At 31.1% G+C, this 21,291-nt stretch overlaps 2 protein-coding genes and 1 pseudogene across 7 annotated transcripts; all 3 read right to left on the bottom strand.

Annotated features, from left to right (window-relative positions):
* Positions 1-6,742: 6,742 nt before the first annotated feature.
* Positions 6,743-7,666, bottom strand: LOC107915851 (uncharacterized; annotated as a pseudogene).
* A 220-nt stretch (positions 7,667-7,886) lies between these two features.
* Positions 7,887-11,055, bottom strand: LOC107915832 (pentatricopeptide repeat-containing protein At3g53170). Of its 5 annotated transcripts, none has more exons than XR_005917426.1 (5): positions 10,518-11,055; positions 9,297-10,395; positions 8,786-8,931; positions 8,555-8,628; positions 7,887-8,362 (listed from the first exon to the last, which is right to left on the bottom strand). XR_005917426.1 is itself a non-coding variant. In XM_041099723.1 (3 exons), the coding sequence occupies exons 1-3, from the start codon at positions 10,830-10,832 to the stop codon at positions 8,894-8,896; spliced, it is 1,452 nt and encodes a 483-aa protein (XP_040955657.1). In that variant the 5' UTR covers positions 10,833-11,055; the 3' UTR covers positions 8,366-8,893. The 5 variants fall into 5 exon arrangements, 1 of the variants encoding a protein (XP_040955657.1); XR_005917427.1 differs by having other exon boundaries at positions 8,555-8,696; positions 8,811-8,931; XR_005917425.1 differs by having other exon boundaries at positions 8,811-8,931.
* An 804-nt stretch (positions 11,056-11,859) lies between these two features.
* Positions 11,860-16,920, bottom strand: LOC107915814 (cycloartenol-C-24-methyltransferase). Of its 2 annotated transcripts, none has more exons than XM_016845014.2 (14): positions 16,795-16,920; positions 16,463-16,633; positions 15,098-15,164; positions 14,701-14,774; positions 14,517-14,601; positions 14,370-14,425; positions 13,850-13,904; positions 13,491-13,538; positions 13,244-13,327; positions 12,967-13,083; positions 12,800-12,883; positions 12,591-12,716; positions 12,377-12,474; positions 11,860-12,123 (listed from the first exon to the last, which is right to left on the bottom strand). In XM_016845014.2, the coding sequence occupies exons 1-14, from the start codon at positions 16,881-16,883 to the stop codon at positions 12,060-12,062; spliced, it is 1,218 nt and encodes a 405-aa protein (XP_016700503.2). In that variant the 5' UTR covers positions 16,884-16,920; the 3' UTR covers positions 11,860-12,059. The 2 variants fall into 2 exon arrangements, with proteins under 2 accessions (XP_016700503.2, XP_016700511.2); XM_016845022.2 differs by having other exon boundaries at positions 16,718-16,866.
* Between the last annotated feature and the right edge of the window lie 4,371 nt (positions 16,921-21,291).

Here is a 21,291-nt window from a genome sequence, read left to right as displayed (position 1 = left end):
GAGAATTCAAGACGCTCAGAAAAACAAAGAAATTCTATTAGTTAAAGTGTTGTGGCAAAACCACAAAGTTGAAGAGACTACGTAGGAAATAGAAAGCTCAATGAGAGAGTAGTATCCGCATCTCTTTGTAAGTATGAAATTTTGAGGATGAAATTTTTATAAGGGAGGGGGAGTTGTCACACCCAAGTTTGGTGAACCGGTTAGGTTCAAGAGACTACGCCGGCGAAGATCGCCTAAGTTGCGAGACTTAGACTGAATAAGGTTGGTAACTTTATGGCAAAGTATTTTGTAAAAATTTTTCAAAATTGAAAAGTTCCACTCCGCAGATGGAAATTTCTTGATAGAGGTGAGAACTTTATTAGGTAGACCTTTCCGCTAATAAGTTGTCACCTGTGTTTTTGTGTCGCTGCTGACGTAAGCATAGTTGTTAGTGGGACTTGTTTAAGTTATCTAGCATCCTAGTGGAGGTAACGTGTCAGTAATTAGGACACCTGTAGAGCCTCGTAGAATGTGATTAACTAGTGGAAGCGTGTGAGAATAAGTAATGATTAGAGTAAATCTTGAATGGGATTTGGATGTGAGTTATCTATAAATAGGATAGTCTGATAGTAGAGAAAAAATTTTATGTTTCATCTTCTCTACTAGACTTTGTTGTTATCGAAGAAAAACCATGAGAGTTCTTCGTTGTTAATGAAGGTGTTGTCTGTTAAGCTTAGGAAAGCTTCTGTGCTAGTCGTTTGCTATTAAATTCTTAAACCTTTCTTTAAGTTTTACGAAATAGATGGAAGCTAATGTAAAAGAGGTTCAGTAGGATTTCTTTGAATACTGGATAGAAATGAAACTTCTACCTAGAAACTATTTTCATGTCTATAAATTCTTAACATTTTATAAATTTTTGGTTATTTTTTATGATTAAAGAGGTCATTTTATTATTTTAGCCAAAGAAATAGGAGAAAGACCCAATAATAAAAGGAAGGGACTAGTAGAGTAGACAAAGCCCTGAGTAAAGTATTCCGGTGAGTTCCTTTGTATTTAGAGTCTGTATATTTACATTATTTCGGTTAATCGTTCTCATTGTACAACCAAGTAAGTGGCTTTATCCTTCGTCTCTGGGTTTGTGTCTACAAAAATGTGGTCAAAGAGTCATTGCATGCAAGGGTATAAACATGAAACAAACTCAGAAAACCTGACATATATACACAATATAAGTACTCCTTCTTTGGTGCACAAGCTCCATATCCAAACTTGTGTGAGGAAGCAACAGAGGGATGTTGTGTAAAATGATAAAAGAAGACCTAGGATAAAATGTTTTGCCAGCGATATGGCACTTTGGTGCAAACCGTGACTGGTGAAAACCCGGTCTTGCAGGGGAACATATATGTGTTCGAGAAAATCGGGAAGTTAAGAGGATATGGAGGTGATGTTTGTTAAATAGCTCTGAGGAGCGGATATGAAGATACAGGGAAATATGGTTCTTCGAAATTAGGATCAGAAGTTAGCACAATGAAGTATGTTGAAAAAAGGGTACATGTATGAAAACAATTGTGCATGTTGCATGTAAAATAAACAGAAAGTCTGACAGTGTAAAAGAGTAGTCGCGTAAGTGGTGTATTCGTAGAGCAAATGTACTCGTGTTCGCCATAGGCAAGTTTCCTAAAGCAGATAAAGTAACCTGGTAGACTGATTCTGATCGCAGCAGTATCCGTTAGTGAAAACTCCTAATCACAAAAATTTGTATCCGTCAACTATGGCTTGTTGGCCCGTCAGTTCGAGTCTGAACTTTTATTTCCTGATGGTGTATATTGTGGGATGTATGTCCCAAGAGCTCACTAAGTTCTTACGAACTTACTCTGTTATTTCTTTTTAATTTCAGGTTTTTAGGCTAAACATAGTGATTGAAGGGAAACAACCATATCAACGTCCATTTATGAGCCTTCTTTGTTTTCGTGAGTAACATGCTATTGTTAGGAGTACTATGATGATTGTTAGATGTTGCCATTTAAAAATCATTAAACTGTATTTTGAAACAATATTTTCTACTTCAAATGTTTATTGATAGCCTTGTTGGCTTAAGATTAATTGTGGATTATGGTATTTTTGGATTAATTTGAGTAAAGTTTTAATCTACAAGCTCGAGTAATAATTTGAAAGGAAATTTTATTTGATTTTATAAATAATTTCTAAGTTGCCTTCAAAGGTTATATACTCGTAACTTTAAACCTTTAAAGTGGCATGGTACCATGTTACATTTTGATTTCAATCATTTATATTTTCAAGTCAGTTGAATACCCCTCTGGTAAATGGGTACCCACCTAAGCAAAATATTGGTTTAAAGAAAAGGTTTAGTGTTTTCAATGGTTCCACTCGTGACGCTCCATACCCAGATCCGACGAACGGGTCGGACATGGGGTGTTACAAAACCTATTTACAATTTAAGCATATAAATCATTCATACCATTCACTTATTATTATACACCACAAGCATATTGAGTTTCTATTTAAGTTCTCAGAATTTATAAAGTTTTCAAATTTACATTTTTGTCTTTCATACCCATTCACACACTATTTAGCCTATGTACATGTCAAACTAAACCAAAATTTAGTTTCATACTCTTCTCTAAGCTTGGCGATGTGATAAGATGAGCCGACCATGACCTCAGTTCTAGCTTTCCAAACCTATTTTCAACCTACACGTTAAAAATAAATGCATTAAGATGATGAAGGCTTAGTAAGTACATCAAGAATTTTTAAAAAAAATATTAGTTATATAAACTACTATACGCTACATTATATATATTAAGTTTTGTTCATCTCTATCATTAATTCAATTTTTTTCCTTTCAAACATTTGCCATAACTTACCATGTTACATTTTTGTTTGTTTATACCAGATTTTGTTTAGTAGTCCATTGTAGACTAAATAGAACATTTAGGATATATGGAAACAAATACAAAGTCGCACCAAAGTGCATTAACAGAATAGAGATGCACCAAAGTGCAATTTCAGAACGGAGGGCACTGAAGTGCTAATAGAACAGAGGGTGCACTAAATATCCTTAATGGCATGTCATATATATCCTAATAGTTCACATCTCGTCTACATGGGCTTTACTTCCAACGAATTGCAGCATTTTATATGTTTCAAAAGATACACTGTAATTTGTCACTTTTCACCATTTAGTCCTTGATCATATATATACCAAACTTGTAGATTTCATCACACAATTAATATTCATAACATCATAACTTTAATATTTTTCATATAACTCCTCTTTTTAACATTTCAAATTATTATGACATATTTTGTTTTCTTTTTAATTTAGTCCATTTTTCACCAATATTATGAATTACTTCATTTTCACGTCATAAAATAGAATATACATAATTTCCATAGATTTCCATAGATTTCCATCAACAATTATTTCATAAATTCATATAATACTAGTAATTAAAACATCTAAATAGCATCATTTTTTTGCTAAATTAAAACTAAACAAGGTAAAATTCTAGAAGTACTTACAACCAAAGCTTGGATAATAAGGTTTCCTTTCTTCTTACTTCTTGATCACCTCTTTTCCTTTTTCTTTAATTTGATCCTCACCCTTCTTCTCTTTTCTTCAATTCCATATCAAAATATATAACATATTCATGTTAAAACCACAATTAAATGACTTTTTTATGTTATTTTATTGAAATAAACATGCATGCCATGAAGATTTCATCATCTCTTACCTTAGTCACTTGAAATCACAACCTTATTCTTACTTTCTCTCTCCTTCAATACATTTATAAAGACTCTTCTCATGAAATTAAGGTAGCTAGTAAACTCCTCTATTGATTTTGCTAAGGAAACATGAAAGAAACTTGAAGAAATAAGCTTAGAAAGGCTCAAAAATGATGGAAAGACCTAAATGTAATAAAAACAAAAGTCCAAATGATGGAGAAAAATGGTGGTGGCGTGGGAATGGGAAAGATGAACGACTTTTCATTTTTTCTATTCAATTTTCTACACAATTCCACTAAAATATCTCTTAATTTAATAATCAATTTTTATTAATTTGCAAATTAATCCACCAATCCCATTTCAACAGAATTTCATCCTTTAATCAGTATGTTTCCATAATTATCTAATTTAACTAATTACCATATTGTCCTTTACCTTTTTCCATAATACCATATGTGAATCATACCTTATTTTAGTAAAATTTCACTCCTAGTCCTTCCTCCTTTTTCCACCAATTCCACGTAATCATTTCAAAATTTTGATTTTCTCACTTTTGTCCCATCAATTTTTATTTTCCTACAATTTAGTCAATGTCCTAAATCAAGTTTTATCATCTAATAAGCATTTCCTAATTTCTTATCAACTCTAACTATTTTCTAAATCGACACTCAAAATTCCTATTTTATATATTTTAAAATTTTCCTAATATTTCCTAACCTGATATATCATTGTACCTAGCTCCGAGGCATAACACGGATTTTACATGAGTTTCATTTCATATCAAACCATGGTGATCCAATTTGGCTGGTTAAGGAAGGCATGAGATCGACATGTATTATCTATTAAGGCTTATCTTATGGCTTAAACTAATGATTTTATTTGGATAATAAGGTTGTGTCTTGGAATATATTTTGGAGGATTTTATCTTGGATTATATTGCACCGAAATAGAGTATTTATCTCTACAAAATCTTATTTAGAAGGCTACCTCAATTGGCCTATAAATACGCAACTTATTCGCGTGAATGGATGCACCTTTTCGGAGAGTGTTTCATGTTGATATTGCTGGGATCTTTGCTATGATGTTTCTTGTATTTTACACTCGTATTATAGGCATTCTTTGAGAGGGTTTATATCTGATTGTAAGTGAAGTTTTGGGTGAGTGGGTGTAACAAGTTAGGACTAGCTATTGAAGCTACAATTACTTCTTTGTGTAATGGTAGATTGGGCTTTAACCAATAGATTGTTAGATTAATTGTTGAATAAACCATTTATTAATCGAGACTCCACAAAATAGGATTGTTTTCGAACTGCGTAAATAAACCTTGTGTGCTTATCTCTTTTTACTCTCCTTATCTACACTGTTTTTATTTTTGTTCACTACCTTGTTCAAACTCGTGTCTGAACTAGTTGTTTAGAGAATTGTTTGAACAAGAAGCAATCTGTCTATTTATTTTCAAATCTCTTTTGCAAGAAAATGAAATTTTTATTTATAATCTTGAACTTCTTGAATATTGATTAAAATCCCAGCATTTTTATTTAAAAATGATTGTTGCAAGTGTGATTATTATGAATCTTGTGTTTGAAAATTGGCATATTGCATTCTAGTGACACCAAAAAGCACTTAAATGATTTTCTTTTACTTGTTATATATAGGCTTCACGAAAACTTTTTCTTTTAGTTATTGTTTAGTTTTATAATAGTCTTATATTTAACCCATATACATTAGTTTACTTTTGTAAACATTTTAAATTTTTTAAAAATTAACCCAAAATCCTAATTTTCTAATTTCACCCCGCCTAAAATAGCCTTTTGTAGACAAGGATATTGACTTAGATTTTGTGGAAGGTTGGATGGATCCAAAACAAGTTGCTACACTAAGAGGGACTAAACGAAGTTGGAATCCGAATTTTGTAACCGGAGATATTTTATTTCTTGTAAATGTTGTTTAGGCTGTTTGATAGCAACACAAAGGTAACTTCAGGAATTTACTGAAATCATCTAAAATGAATTAAGATCCAAGATGTATATGAATGAAACCGTTCATCATTTTGAGCTTAACATTTATTCTGTCTCCCAATTAATTTATCACATTTGTCATTCTTGCTTAGATTTTTTGTCCCCTGATTTCTCAAATTAGGTTAAGCATGCAAATTATATATATATATATGATATTTTGCAATATGAGTTTTGGAATGTAATTCAATTTTGATATCTTGAATTTCAAAAATGTTGTTTTTGTTCGGCTATAAATAATTTGGTTGATTGTTTTTCATGAAATTATTATAAAATTAGGAGAGGAAATGATAACAACAAAGTGTCGAACCATTGTCATTGTCAAAATTAATAAAAACTGCTGTATATAATTCGGTAACCCTAGATATATGCTTTGTTTTGCTTTTATCTCCTAAAATCACCCTACTCTAACCTTATCAATGAGAGTTATACATGGCATTATCGGCATCTACTTTAAAATATAAACACTTGTGGTTAATGGTGCTATTTTTTAATTTACTACAAACGTTTGGATATCTCTAATATTGTCATAGGAGTAATTAATTGTAGTTTTTAATCTATTAGCATCTGGTTTTTTACTTTAATTTGTGAAATTTTGTTTAGATTAATTAAAAAAAAATTCGATAATATATGTGAGTAGAATGATTGAAATATTGGGTGATTAATCTGAAGATTTTAAAGTTTATAGACTATAAATGACATCAACATAGCATCGAGAGCCACCAAAACAGCCTGCTTTGCTCTCAATGCCTTCAACAGTAGCCCCTCTCTTCTTATAATTTTTCTAATAAACGTCACTTTAATTATCTTTTTCATATATTATATTGTTACGTTGCGTCCGAATTATCCCAGTAAAGATTGTAATTATTTTGTGCTCATATTTTGGAATCTTGCAATTTCAGCCTAGTTGAAGCAACCTACATGTGTCATATGTAGTAAATAATTTGTTATATACAAATATAAATATAAACCTTAGTTCTTTATTCAATCCAAATAAACCCCAAAAAATGCAAAATACAGATTGATATCTTGTTATTCATACACAAATTCATGTAAACCAGAGAGGGTATAATCCATTTGAACTGCTCATTTATCTTCAGAGAAGAAATGGTTAATGGCTGGCATGACTTCAGGGGACGTGTTCTTAGGAATTTACGAAGCCCATGTTCTGCATATTTTTCTCCTTCCTCATAGTTTTCTAGCACTGCTTGGCTACGATCAGATTTGTTGATCCTGCAAAAAATTAACAATTTTGAGAGCCAAAAATAAACATTAAACATACTTGTTTACGTATGAAAAATTATGATTAAAAAACAAAAAAGTACCTGACAGCAGGATTTAAGAAAACGTTCCTTGTAAGCTGAAAGATGCACATGCTAGTTACAAAGGCCATGGCTCCTACTAGAGGGTACACCTAATAAAAAAAAAAGCCAATTAACCAAAGAAAATAAAATAATAAAATATAAATAATTCATTTTGCCCTTACCTCTGGCTTCATCCAACGCCCCATAATGAACACTTTTTTTCTTTTTTCGTGTGGTTAGTGAAAATAAACCTTGAAACTGTAGGGTGGATTTGTTTTGTATAGGCAGAATTTGGTGATTGAAAGTGCAATTTGAGTATTTATATGAAAAAGGCAGGCCAGGGAAGTTTACGATGGCTGATTGGCTTGACCTGTATTTCAGTGGGCTACATTTAATATTTTGACTTAACCCTTAAAATGAGACCCAAAACCATGTGCTTTAGCCTATGGTTTTTTCTTGAGTTGGTACCTTTGGAATATATTATCTTTTATTGCCTTATTGGCCTTGACTAATTTGGGTTTCTTTGAATTTAATGACTATAGAATTTTCCCAGTTCGTTTTTAGAACAAATCCAATTAGACCTTTTTTAAAAAAAAATTAAATTTGGTAATCACAAGGAACTAAGAAGATCATTTCCTTTCTTTCTTGATATTAGAAATTTCTTAAGGACTTGGACTTTTTTCTGTGTGGCTGTTCCAAATATACCCATCATTACAATCGGTTAATTCCTTGAGTTGCTATTCAATTAAAAAAGAAAATTCAACCTAAGCTTATCTCTCACATCTTTGATGACATTTATTATAGTATGAAATTAACAAATCAAATTATATTTGGCCAGATTCACTATAAAGATCAAATTCATGCCATTACTTGATATCTTCCTCATGCGTTGCTTACAGTTAGAATGCGTGGCCGGAAACATGACAGTGCTAAGAACTCATTTCCAACTCCATATCCCTCAAACAAAAGCGTGTAATCTTAGCTACACATGCCTTGCAATGATGTCCCAAACCCTACCAACTCAGATTTCACCTGCAATGTGTAAATGTATATATCTATTCTTGTTGTATTGGATGAGTTCGAGTTAAGAGAGGACATTGGTTACAGTTTGCTCCCCAATGCTGCTTCGGCTTCAGAAAGTTAAAAAAGTTTCATATTATTGGGCTCTGCCTCTGCTCATCAGGGTGTCTGCTCAGATTGATAGCTCCATTAGAAGTTTCTTAGATGGTTCAGTTAGAGAGAGAGAAAGGTCTCAACTGTCAACCATGAATGGCCCCAATTCAACACAAAGTGCCCAAACCTATACGGCTATACCTGATCCTGTTCCAACACAAAATATTTAGATACTAGTATATATAACAAATGGTTTTGCTTTCTTTCGCATTACACTATGACAAACAGATTTACATTCCACTAATTAGGAACTTTCCCCCCCTAAGGCCTTAAAAATACAAATGCAATGCAATGATATACAAAAGTAACGGAAGGAAGGGCATGGTTAGAAAGTAGTACCAGCCTCCTTCCTCAGAAGTCATCAGCTCGACAACTATCTTCCTCTCATTGCTCCCCGCACCTTCTACCAGCAACTGCAAGTTGCAAATCAACATTCTTCAATGATTATTGTCCTACACATGACTTTTCCAAGTATGTTTATCTGATTGGTACATGCACATTTCATAATCATAGTTCTTTAGTTAATCCATCTAATAGACACATCTCAATCAAATAAAGGAATTGTTTTACTTGAATCGGCATTCCATTTGAGTACCATCATCGAAGGCAGTTTCTTTGATCATACTCCACTTAAAATCTCATCTCTACCATCTCCATCATTGCATCCTAATTCACTGATCACATGACCTCATTCCTTCTCATCTCCTTCACCATAACTGCCAAAATTTCAAGAAAACAGCAATCATGTAAGAAACGTAGTCTTGCAAAATACAACATTTGTCTCATTGAACGCTTTGATTTGAGCAACTTGATCCAATTAATAATCTGTTTACTAAATCACAAAAAAACAGAAACCACAAATCTGGAGTCAAATATTAATTGTCACCATTTGCTTAGTGCTGTTCTTTCTATTGGATATAGACAATAGATACTACGAAAAGAGCTTGTAGTTCAATGACCTTTAAGGTCAATTCTTGACAAGTATTAAACAGAACAGAAAATATCTTAAGTTGATTTGAAGTTAGAAAAGTATAGAATTACACAGATAGAACAGAGCATTTGAGCCAATGCTCAAACATACCTAAACTTTTGCTTGTGTTGTTGATCAACTTGTTTTGTAAATCTTGAGCAGCTTCAATCATGCCATGAGTATTGTAGGCTTGAATCATAGTTGCAAAAGTGATGTTATCCGGCATGCATTTTTTCTCTTTCATCAACATAAACAATTCAGCCATCCTTTTTATGTCATCAACCTGACAATAGGCACTGATGACACAGTTAAAAAAAGGGGTATCGAGTATCACATCAGAATTCTCCACCTGCCTCAAAATTGAATCAACCTTCTTAATTAAACCAGCCTTAGAGTAAGCACTAACAAGAGAACAATAAGTAATAGCATTTGGCTTCATTCCTTTATGCTTCATTTCCTTGAAATATTCCTCCATCTTCTCAATCTTTCCGGCCTTTCCTAATACTTCAATAACAATATTATAAGTAACAATGGTGGGGGAGAAAAATCTTTTGCTCATGAACTTCATGACCGAACCCATCTTCTCATACATGCCTGTTTTCCCAAAAGATTTAATAAGGATGTTGAAAGTGTTAATGTCTGGTCTTATTCCCATTAGCTGAAATTCTTCATACCACTTTTCCATCTTCTCAATCTGCCCACTGTTTCCATAAGCCCCAATAATAGAATTGAAGGTGAAAATATCAGGCAGGGAATCACCACTTTCAATCATATCTGTCAGTAAGTTCTCCATATCCTCAAACAATTCAGCCTTACCATATCCATCAATAATACTGTTGTATGTAACAGTGCTAAACCCAATTCCTAGATAAGACATCTCTGCAAGAATTCTACTCATGAGATCAAAGCGGCGATGTTTCACACAAGAGTCGATCAGAATGGTGTAAGTATACACATCAGGTTTGCAGTCAAAGACTGATTTCATATCTTCAACAGCAGAAAAAGCCTTGTCAATGAGGCCACTTTTACCATATGCATGTACAAGAGCAGTATAGACATCAATGGCGGGTTTAAGTCCTTCCGAAAGCATTGTTTCGAATAGCAAACTGGCTTGCTCGGGTTGCTTGCATTTACCCAGCATCACTATCAATTTTGTGTATGTTTGGCATCTAGGCTCGTACCATTGTTGCTTACGTAGAAGTGCAAATATCTATGAAACAAGCGAGTAATAAAATATGTTGTAACCCATCTTATATAAATATTATTTAAGAAGTAAGGCAAAACAGTTGAGAGGAGAAGAGAATGAAACGACCCAGTCCATAAATGACAAACCTCAAGAGCAGAGTACCAAGCGTTGTCCTTTATGGCTTCATCGAGAGCCTCCAAGAGAGCCTTAGGCCAAAGCCTCTTGCGCTGCTTCTTGGACTTGGCTTTCCTCCCAATGCCTTCAATAGCAGCCTCTCTTCTTATAATCCGAGACAATGCGTCCTTGGAATCTTTCTGGGACCCCGTCAGGCAGTACACGGAGCTTCGGTTTGATGAGCGAATGAGCTGTTGAGGGCGGATTTTTGTCGAACAAGTGATGGGCGGTGAGGAGACTGACAGCGGGCAGCTTAAGTTGACGGCGCTAAGGGGACTTCGCAGCATTGGTGAGTGAAATACAAGCTGATAGTAATGAAGAAGTTACGAAAATGAGAAGGCGGAACGGAAGGGAAGGATGGGAAAAGGAGTCAGGAATTAATGAGTCGATCCATTAAAAGTGAGATGAGGTTTCATGGATGAGCCGAAACCCCAAATTTTGGAATATTTTTATATATACACAATTTGACGTTGAAAGAAGACCTCAATTAGTGTAAGTAGGCAAGTCCCAGATAATCCATAACAAATACTAACTACATTTATTAACCAAAAATAACTAATAATAAATTTTAGAACATAGCTTCTTCTTTTTTAAATAATGGGTTAATGCAAATTTTGGGTTTGAATTTGGCTAATGGGATTTAAAGGTTTTTCAACTTAATATCATATTAGAATTTAAATTTTTTTAAGAAAATGTCAATGATTAATTTAAATAGAAAGAAATTTTAATTATAAGTTCGGAGATTAACTTAATAAAAAATTGTAAGTCATATTGCAGGAAACATGTTCAAAAACTAAAATAAAATTAAATTAAAATTTGAGTATAATTGTCAAGTACATGCTCTAAATAGTGTATTAACCCAGAAATTAACATTGATAAAAGTATATATTTAGAGTTATGGCTTTGAACTTCCTTGAACCCTTTATATTCAAGCACTAAAAATCATTCTTTTTTTTACCATTAACTTCATTACAGATTTTTTATCATGTTTACTCTAAAATTAATTACAACCCCCCCCAACCCTTAAAGGAAAACAATACACCCCTACATCTTCTAATACTAACAACAAAACAATAGTTTCTTTAAAAATCAGCATATTTGCATTATCAACACTATATTTTAACAGAAGGACAAATTTTTTTCAATCCAAATATACCCAAAATATTTCTATATTATACCCGCCATAGATTGGAATCATGATGTCTGTGTACCGTATTCTATAGACCAAAGATGTATTTTGGTTAATATTAATAATTCAAATAAGTAATAATTATCCAACAAATATATTCAAAATATTGAACATTCCGCTAGAGATTTCAACAACTTAAAAACATGAAATAAGGATAAATTTATATGTTTCACATAATCCAGTAACTTCTATAAATGAAAATACCGGAAATCAACTAGCTAATAAACACCAAGTCTCTAAAACTGTTACAGACGATGGAACCAAACAACCAGCTTAAGTTCATATTTGATAGATTCACCCAGTTTTCACCCCCTACATCGATGCATCACTGTCTCTCCGAAAGTGGCTTTCGGGCCAAAAAGAAATACATAGGCGTAAATATCTCTTTCCTGAAATTGAAAACCAAAACAAAAATTAACATAATGTTAGCATATTAATTGGACCCAGACAGAGAACCATAAGAAACCGTCACCCATCTCGTTTATTTAGTTTTTATTTTTTAAATACCGATTAAGAATACATGGCAGCTTTTTAATCCTGCTTCTAGGATTAAAGAACTCTACCATCCGAGTATCATTCCAAATCAAACTTACATGCAGATGAAGTAATCATGGGGAAATAGGACTCAGTAATGTAACTCACCTGCCACCTTCAACCAACCCTTCTGCAGCTTTCTCTAGAAAATCTTGAACTCTTTGACTTCCCTTGGGAGCTAATCCCACAAATTCTAGACCCTTTACCTGCAAAGAAATGGATAAAAGTACTGGTAAGTGCTTATGACCTTAACATTGAGTCCACTGTTACTTCATGATGAGCATCATTAGAGTGGAACAATGTAGTGTTTCGTAGCTTTTACCATATTTCTAGTGATGAAGCGTCCAACAGATGTTAGACGGAAGCTACTCAATGAGAAGTGGCTTGTATCCAAAGGCAAGTACCAAGGGAGTGGGGAGCCAACAGCAAGATCTTTCTCCCAAATTATCTAGAATACAATATGAAAATGGTTAACAATATTAAAAGATAAAAAGGAAGGAACAAAGGGCAGAGACTACAGTAAGAGTTCACCTCAAAACCAGCCTGTTTTAGAGCTTCCAGGCACTGTCCAGTCAACCTGATATCCGGAAGACCATCACCAATCTCAATTTCAGCCTGTAGAAACAAAACTATCATTTAAGCTAAACTCATGGATGCATAACAAACCGGTTGCATTTTAATGCCCTTAAGATGCCCACCTTAATTTTCTGATGTTCTGAGTTATTTGGATCAAATGAATCTGTCATGCACCACTCGTATGCAGCAAAATACTGTCCTGGCTTTAGTACTCTGTAAATCTCCTTGTAGCAGCCATACTATGTCATGACAGACAACAATCAAATCAATAAAGTGGTACAATATGAAAACAATTAAATCAAACCAAATCAAATCAATAAATAATGGAAACTTTATAATTCATTCCATCCAAGATGAAAATGATCTTGAGTGTAATGGGGGAATTTTAAATTGACATACCGCATCCGGAGCATGGCAAGTAGCTTCAATTGCATAAATTGCGTCAAAGGTGCTGTCAGGAAATGCCATCTTCATGAAGTCAGCCTGCATTAGACAATAAAAAAATAAAGTCAGCCATACCACTACTGTGCCTCGTGAAAAAACTTTATTGCATGTTGTATGAAAAATTGTAAAACAGGGAATAATAACAGACATAATGTAAACTTGAGTGCAACAATAATAAAACTTGACACAGAAAATTACCAACCTTCACAAAGTTGCAAGTCTTTTCCACTCCAGCAATGCGGTTTAATTCCTAAAATATTCAAATTTTTAATAATTAAAAAGTAAATTTTACAGTAGTCAAGCGAAAACCTAGACACAACATGAAACACAAAAACAAAATAAAGAAACTAACATAACTATGATCCATCACTATTAAAAGAACTTGAGAAGTTCTTAAAATATTGCCCTTCTTTTATCAACCCAATGCAGCTAATAATAATTTCAAAGATCAATAAGCTTACAATCAGAAACAAGAGTTAAAAAGAAAAATGAACAGAGAAATAAAAAGCCTATCTGCTGCATATCCATAAACGTTTCTATTGAGAATGAAGAGATATTCACCTTCCCTCTTGTTATTTGATATTCATTGTTGTTTATCCCAGTGACCGATGTGGAACTGCAGCAATCACCAGAAAACATGACTTAAGAGTCCTTCAAGGTATTCTCTAGATAAGAATATCAACTACAAAAAAACTAGTCATGATTTATTCAAAAAAATATATTGGTACAACTACAATACCATCCGATGGAACAGGGCAATGGTTCAACAGCTATGAAACACCAACAGAAGTTAGCTTACCTTACAAGATAATTGCAACATTTTCCCCCTAATTTGAGCTTAATTATTTATTCAGCCAAAAGAAATTTAAGAAATAATGAGAAAACACAGGTTTAATGAAAAACAAAAACTAATATCAGATGACTCTATTCTCCATGCTCATCCATACACATACACATAGAACAAAGAAAACTAGCCGATTAAGCAATATAAGCTACAAAAAGGATACAAATAAACTAGGAAAAATACATAAAAGGAAGATGAAATAAAGCTAAAGGGCTTTGAAGACAAACTGCTATTTACCTGAATCGAGCAATTTCTCTAAGTGGTCCACCAATTCCACATCCAACATCCAACACCTAAAAGAAAATGTAAAATCTCAAGTCAAAAATCATATGTAACAGAAAACTCAGAAAGTAATGGCTCCATGCTCTAATGAAGTGGGAAAACCTTGTGTCCAGGCTTCAACCCAAGTTGTAAAGCAAGAAAATGTTCATGCCGCTTTATGCTTTCTTTGAGAGACTCCCCTTTCCATCTGCAGGAACAAATTTTATGATAATGATCAACAGTGACTTGAAAAAGCAACTGTACCATCTTCCTTGCATACACAAGATAGAGGTGAATGAATGGATACCTGGGAGCAAAATGGAAAGATTCACCCCATCCAAACTCATAAAAGCTGGTAACAAGATCATAGTATTTGTTAACCTGAATTCATAACATCAAATGAGTGTTTGCACATGCAATCAAATCCTAATTTAACTTTACCATTCCAATAAAACTGTAAGTGAGAATACAGTATTCATTAGTTTAAGACAAAATAGCAGGTATCGGATCATCATATGGCTTGATGAAATAAACAACTATATCTGCCAGTGTAAATAATACAGTCAAACAAAACAACAAAGCAAACATCCAAGCTCCTAATTCATAACTAACAGAAAAAGTTGAAAATGAGCTAAAACTAAGAAACCAAGCAGTAGGTTGGAAGGATCACTGAGAGCAAGATTGGTAAAAGAAGCTAGTCTGACCATGTCAGTGTAGTTGGCTTTTCTCTCTTCCTCTTCGCCTCCATAAAAGACATGATATCGCTCATACCTGAAGCATTAAAATAATCTCATATAAATTTCAAAAACACTAGCAAAAATCTAAAGTGTAAAAGACAGCATTTCAAGTGATCATGCATAATGTAAGGATACACTGTATGAGTTCTAAGTAACTACAAACAACCCTATGGTTTTGGTCACTGTGTAGCAGATTTTGCATGGGCACATATGTCTTATTTTTTTTAATGATTTACAAAATATTTTGATGGCATGCTATCGATATCTTTAAATAACTTTCACCACATGGCTCTTCAGTTGGAGTTGGAGGTCTTTTTATGATTACATTTTTGCTTTGAGAGTAAATAGCAGGGTCCACTACTTTTTTTGCATACCAGGAAATAAATGAAGTTCTAACTTCTTTGAGAAAAATCAACAACTGAAATCAACAGACCTGCCAAATTAAATTTTTTATATATATTACAATCACCATTGAAGACCAAAGGGATGCTAACAACTAAGATAAAAGAAACCTATAAGTCAGCTGCCAGTCATGTCATGTTGACACACAGATACGTTTACTTCCTTAATAATATCGCCATAGAAATCTATAGTCACTTGTATCTTTCAACCAAACCCGTCATGTTCTAAATGTTTCAGCCTTACCCAGTTACAGAAGAGTCAAAAAGTAAAACAGGTACCAGTCATGACCCGGTCCATGTTCCGTGCAGTTATATAAATTAAATGACTTAATTATGGCCAACATCAAAGAATCTTAAATTTGGGAGATGGAAAATGAAACTTATTATGGACGTAATAAATGCGATTGTACTGCAAACTAACGTCACCTGTAAGTGAGAGAGAGATGCTAACAATCAAAGGTTAAGTACACAGAAAATAAGCTAGCAACTAGAGAAAGATTAAATCAAGCAAAAAGCTTAATCCATAGAGTGGGAAAGAAATTTAAGTTACTTTAACTAAAAGACACATTAATCCAGAGAGAAAGAAGGGTCATACTCTAGTGAAGATTGAAGTAAAATATACATTCGTTAGGCATTTTTCACAATAATTATTGCTTTTATCTTATTTCTCTCTCTATAAAAAATTTATTTCTTCATATCATTTTTCTTTCCTGTCAAACACAACAATTAAAAAATATATATGCTTTCTATATTTCTTTCCACATTCCAAGTAAAAGCTTAAGTATTTTTTTCTCTTTTATTCTCATTATGAACATTTACCAAATACATAAAAAAAAATTGCATAAAAACTGAAAAAGGAGGGATCTATACTCAACTCTCAAGACATAATTAAAAAAGTAAGAAAAAAATTAAAAAAGGGGAGAATGAATACTGTTCAACAGCGGAAAGGACTTCGGTTTTCTCGATCTTGCCGCCGAGACCGGATGCCAGATCCAATGCACCAGCCTTCGACATTTTTCTCGGTCTCTCTCTCTCTCTCTCTCTCTCTCTCTCTCTCTCTCTCTCTCTCTCTCTCTCGTCACTAGCAGCACCCGCAACAAATCTAGTTAAAAAAAAAACAACAACAACGAAGTTATTCAAGATTCCACTTAAATGTAGATTCTTTTGCCTGACCATATATACATACAGCGGATGGGGAAGCGAGAGGAAAAAAAGGCGGAGAGTGGCGTAAACAGATCAAACAATAAAACCAAAGCAAAGTACCGGACTGGACTTGGACTTGGACTTGGACGAGAATGCAACAACTTTGAGGAGAAATTTAAGGATAGGGTGTTGCAAACGAATAATCTCATATAATGGTACAAAATTGCCCAACTGGACCAGCCTGTTACCCTAATAGGGCTGGGGCAGCCACAACGTGCACATTCTGAAAACTTATTAATACCCTTAAACATCCTTAAACAATACTCTAAATTCTAAATCAATTCTAAACTTTTAAATTGTTTTAATTAAGTACTCAAAGTATCAATATTACATTAATCATATCCTTTTTGTTAGTTTAGCTGTTGATTTAGATGTTTAATATGGAATGGCAAGTGACATTGTACTCCCAAAGAAAAAATCTTGGTTCGAAATTTAGATTTCATTGATAATATGAGCACATTAGGAGTCTATTTGATAATATTAGAAATTTGATGACACGCATATGTGTATGAAAATTATGTATTTAGAATAAAAATTTGTGTTCAAAAATAATATATAATAAATAATGAAATTTATGATATCAAAATAAAAAAATAGATTAAACTCTAAGTAAATCGAAATTTAAACATATGAATACAGTTATTTATCATGTTGTTGTCATCAATCCTAAATTGGTATCGAGTTAATTTGTGGTACCATCTCAGTTAACAATATTATTAATGTATACAATTAATGAAGATTATGAAACGTGTATAAGAAAAATAAAATGTATAAAAATATCAAAATAATAATATTTCTCTAAATAATATCCCTTTTATCTTAAATTTTGTTTTTTTTGGTACATATCTTAAAATTTTGCCAAACTAAAAGAGATCGATCCCTTAAAAAAAAACATTATCAGTTATTTTTATTTTATGAAATATAAAATAATTAAAATATTTTATAATAAGATATTACTTATAAGTCTTAATTTAATTAGTAAGTGATAAATAATTTATTCTAACTTCTTATATTTATTATATGATTTTTAGTTTTTATTAATACGAAATTAATTTTACATAATAATTTGAATCCAATACTGTATTATATAATAAATAAAAATATAATTAATATGATTTTATCTATTATAGTTAAATAAATAAAATCTTTGTTATATTTATCATATTATTTTATATGACTTTAGCTATTATTAATTATTAATTAATATTAAAATATAAAATACAAATAAAATCAGTTTTAAATTTTATCTATTAATATTATTCAACATAGTTTAAATGTATAAAAACTCTATTATTATATTTATAAAACATTATTCATTACAAGTAACCTAATATTTTTATATTTATCAATAACCAATAAATTTACTATATTAATTTGTAGATAATATATAATTAATATAAATATATTATATTATATTATATTATATTAAAATAATTTTTATTTATTATTCATGGAAACATATTAATTTAAATATAAAATAATGCAATATAAAATTTGATTTTTTATTTATTATGTCAATTTATTTAATAAATGTCTTTTAATAGATTTATAATTTTTATTTATAAGTATGATAAATTAATTATCAAGTAAAATTTTTAACCAGTTATTTTGGTAAAACTAAAACTCTTATTATAAATTTGATAAATTTTATAAATAAATAAAAAATTTAAAATGACAAATTCAACTATGGTTATATTGTACCGTTCAAAAGTTTTTTTAAACTCGTGTTTTTTTATACATTATAGATAAATATAAATTATAAATAATTATTAATTTAAATTATTTATTAATGTTGATTGAATCTTAGCTCGACTAGCATGGGTATTGTTGCCAGTCTAAGATAACGTGGGCTCGAGTAGCGCATTACCCTCTTATTTATGGGTTGGAGGCTATGAGTAATTTTAGACATTGTATATATAATCACTTGGAGGCTATGAGTAATTTTAGACATTGTATATATAATCACTCTTTTTTTTGTCAAAATACCTATATGTAAAAGAAAAATTAATTATTGACTTTTCTCTGGTTTCTTCTTCTTCTTTTTTTCAAATTTTGCATTGTTTCTTTTTGTTCAAGATTTATAAAGAATTGGGTTTCTACCATCAATTCTTTTTTTGTAACGACCCAAAATCTGTAGGCACTGAAAAAATATGTTATCGGGCCTCCGTCTTAGTAAACTGAGTTAGTAAATAAATATTAGGAGTAATTATGAGTCTAATAGTGTGTTTAATTAGATTTTTATTTAGTGAATTTAGCCCAATTTAAAGCAATTAGGAAAAAGGATTAAATTGAATAAGGGGTAAAAGTTGAATTATAGATTAATAGAAAATAAAAAGGATTAGAATGGCAATTAAGCCATTAACAATAAATGATGCGGCAAATTGGAAGATTTTCTTTGATTATATATTATATTATATATAAATATTATTATGGTTTTATATTAAAATTATTATTATTAAATAAATTAAAAATAGTGGCAAGTGTATGGTAGAGATAATAAACATGTGTAAAATATATGAAAACACACTTGTAATTTATTTGTATATTTTCTTAAATAATAAGTAAAAGATGTTTATTAATTAATATATTATATTATGAAATAAAACAAATAAAGACAAGTGTGAGGTGATGATAAAATACAAGTGTGTTAATTAAAATATGTACATTTGTAGTATATGTATTTAATTTACTTGTTATTTAAGTAATAGATATTTGTTATAATTATATACCATATAATTGTTAAATTAATAAACAAATATAATACAAAGAAAGTAAAAAGGACTAAAAGGGCAATTAAACCAAAAGCATAAGTTGAGGCGGTTAATCCTTAAAAAAAAATCTGAGATTTTTAAGTTTAATATATATTAATTTTGATGTGTTAGAAGTCTTAGAATAAAGATTTTGATGAAATTAAGTTGGGACTTTGGAAGTTTATAGGTTTTTAAGTATAGTTCATGTTGAACAAATGTTTGAATTAGGGGTTTAATTGATAGACTTATTGATTAGAATTGATTAAAGTATTAAATTGTAAAGTAAGCTATAAGCTTTACATAGTAGGGACTAAATTTCAAGAATTTCGAAATTAGGGTTTTATAATGAAATTTAGATAGTTATGTCTAAGTTTGGTTAAAATTTGAATTGAAATAAAGTATGAATTGAGATAGAAAAATAAGTGAATTTAGTTAAGACTAAATTGAAATTAAAGTAGAACATTGAATAGAAATTTAATTAATTGGACATAAATTAATAGTGTATTATTGATTATAAAATTATCTTAATTTTTTGTAGCTAGCAAAGAACTAGAAGCATCGGCACGGAAGGGAAAAGAGGAGATTGTCGAGGAGTAAACTCAAGAAAATCACGGTTTGAATTACTATAATTCAAATCTATTTATTATTATTAATTGTTATATTTTAATTAAAATGCATGTTAGGTAAAATTAGGTAAGCAATTAAAATGATAATATTGAATTGAATGAAATTGATTCAAAAATGTTTATGGCTATTGAAATTGAAGGAGAACAAATTAGAAATTAAAAATGATTTGAATTAAGTAAATGAATTAAATTGAATTGAATAAAAAATAATAATAATAAAAATAAAATAAAAATAAAAAAATAATTATGTCAATCTTTGAAATGTATATTGACTGAAAAGTAATTAGTGATTTGAATGTGATTGAAAAATGAAATAAAAATATATATACATATGAATTGAATAAAAAAATTATGAATAAGTGTGAATACTTGAATTGAATATCGATTGAAAGTGGTTTGAATTGAATCGAAGTATGATTATATATGAATATCTGGAATACGTATTGGTAGAGTAGAAAGTGGAAAGTGAATTTGAATTGAAATGTGATTATTGAATAGAAATTGAAATGGTTTGAATTAAATTATTGAATTGAACTGGAATATTGAAATTGATGATTGATATAGATTTTATTGGAATTGAAATTGAGAAAGTGGAAATTGATATGTGAGACTGATACTGAACTGAATCATGGAATACTGAATATTGTTATGTGTACTGCATTGAACTGTGAAAATACTAAAGTAATGAATTACTGCAATATTGTGAAACTGATTGAAATAAGAAATTATAATTGATTCTGAACTAAGATGGAAATTTATACTGGAAAGTGAATTAAATACCCTATTAACTAGTCGGGCTAGTCGGATATAGTTGGCATGCCATAGGATATGGAAGAGTACGGGGTATTACCGGCTTACTAATCAGACACTTATGTGTAACACCCATAACCCATATCCGTCGCCGAAATAGGGTTACAAGGCATTACCATAAAAAAAAACACGACTCAAAATAGTCACATTACACATGCTTTAAAATCCTACCATTCGAAACATATATACTTCTTACTCATATCATTCAAAAATCAAATTATAAGATGACTCATCACATTACAAATTCCATACGCTTACATTAAGACATCCAAGCATTTTTTTTTTTACTTCTTAAGCTGAATATCAAACATATTAATTCATATTTCTATTCATGTGCATAAAACCAAACAATCCATATTGCTCGGCTTATT

The sequence above is a fragment of the Gossypium hirsutum genome, chromosome D08 (assembly GCF_007990345.1).
Source record: "Gossypium hirsutum isolate 1008001.06 chromosome D08, Gossypium_hirsutum_v2.1, whole genome shotgun sequence".
In the NCBI taxonomy this organism is placed as follows: domain Eukaryota; kingdom Viridiplantae; phylum Streptophyta; class Magnoliopsida; order Malvales; family Malvaceae; genus Gossypium; species Gossypium hirsutum.
The sequence above is the reverse complement of the archived record's forward strand: the minus strand, read 5'-3'. Positions and strand labels throughout refer to the sequence as shown.

Bases quoted from the DNA above. Each gene is read 5' to 3' on its own strand.
- LOC107915832 (XM_041099723.1), bottom strand. From the start codon at position 10,832: ATGCTGCGAAGTCCCCTTAGCGCCGTCAACTTAAGCTGCCCGCTGTCA. The intron at 10,396-10,517 runs GTTTGTCATTTA...CTTGTTTCATAG, and splicing joins CTTGGTACTCTGCTCTTGAG to ATATTTGCACTTCTACGTAA. The intron at 8,932-9,296 runs GTATGTTTGAGC...AAATTTTGGCAG, and splicing joins CAACACAAGCAAAAGTTTAG to TTATGGTGAAGGAGATGAGA.
- LOC107915814 (XM_016845014.2), bottom strand. From the start codon at position 16,883: ATGAGATTATTCGTTTGCAACACCCTATCCTTAAATTTCTCCTCAAAG. The intron at 14,602-14,700 runs GTATCCATTCAT...TTGTTCCTGCAG, and splicing joins TCTTTCCATTTTGCTCCCAG to ATGGAAAGGGGAGTCTCTCA. The intron at 12,884-12,966 runs GTGGGCATCTTA...TTGTTTCTACAG, and splicing joins CAGAACATCAGAAAATTAAG to GCTGAAATTGAGATTGGTGA.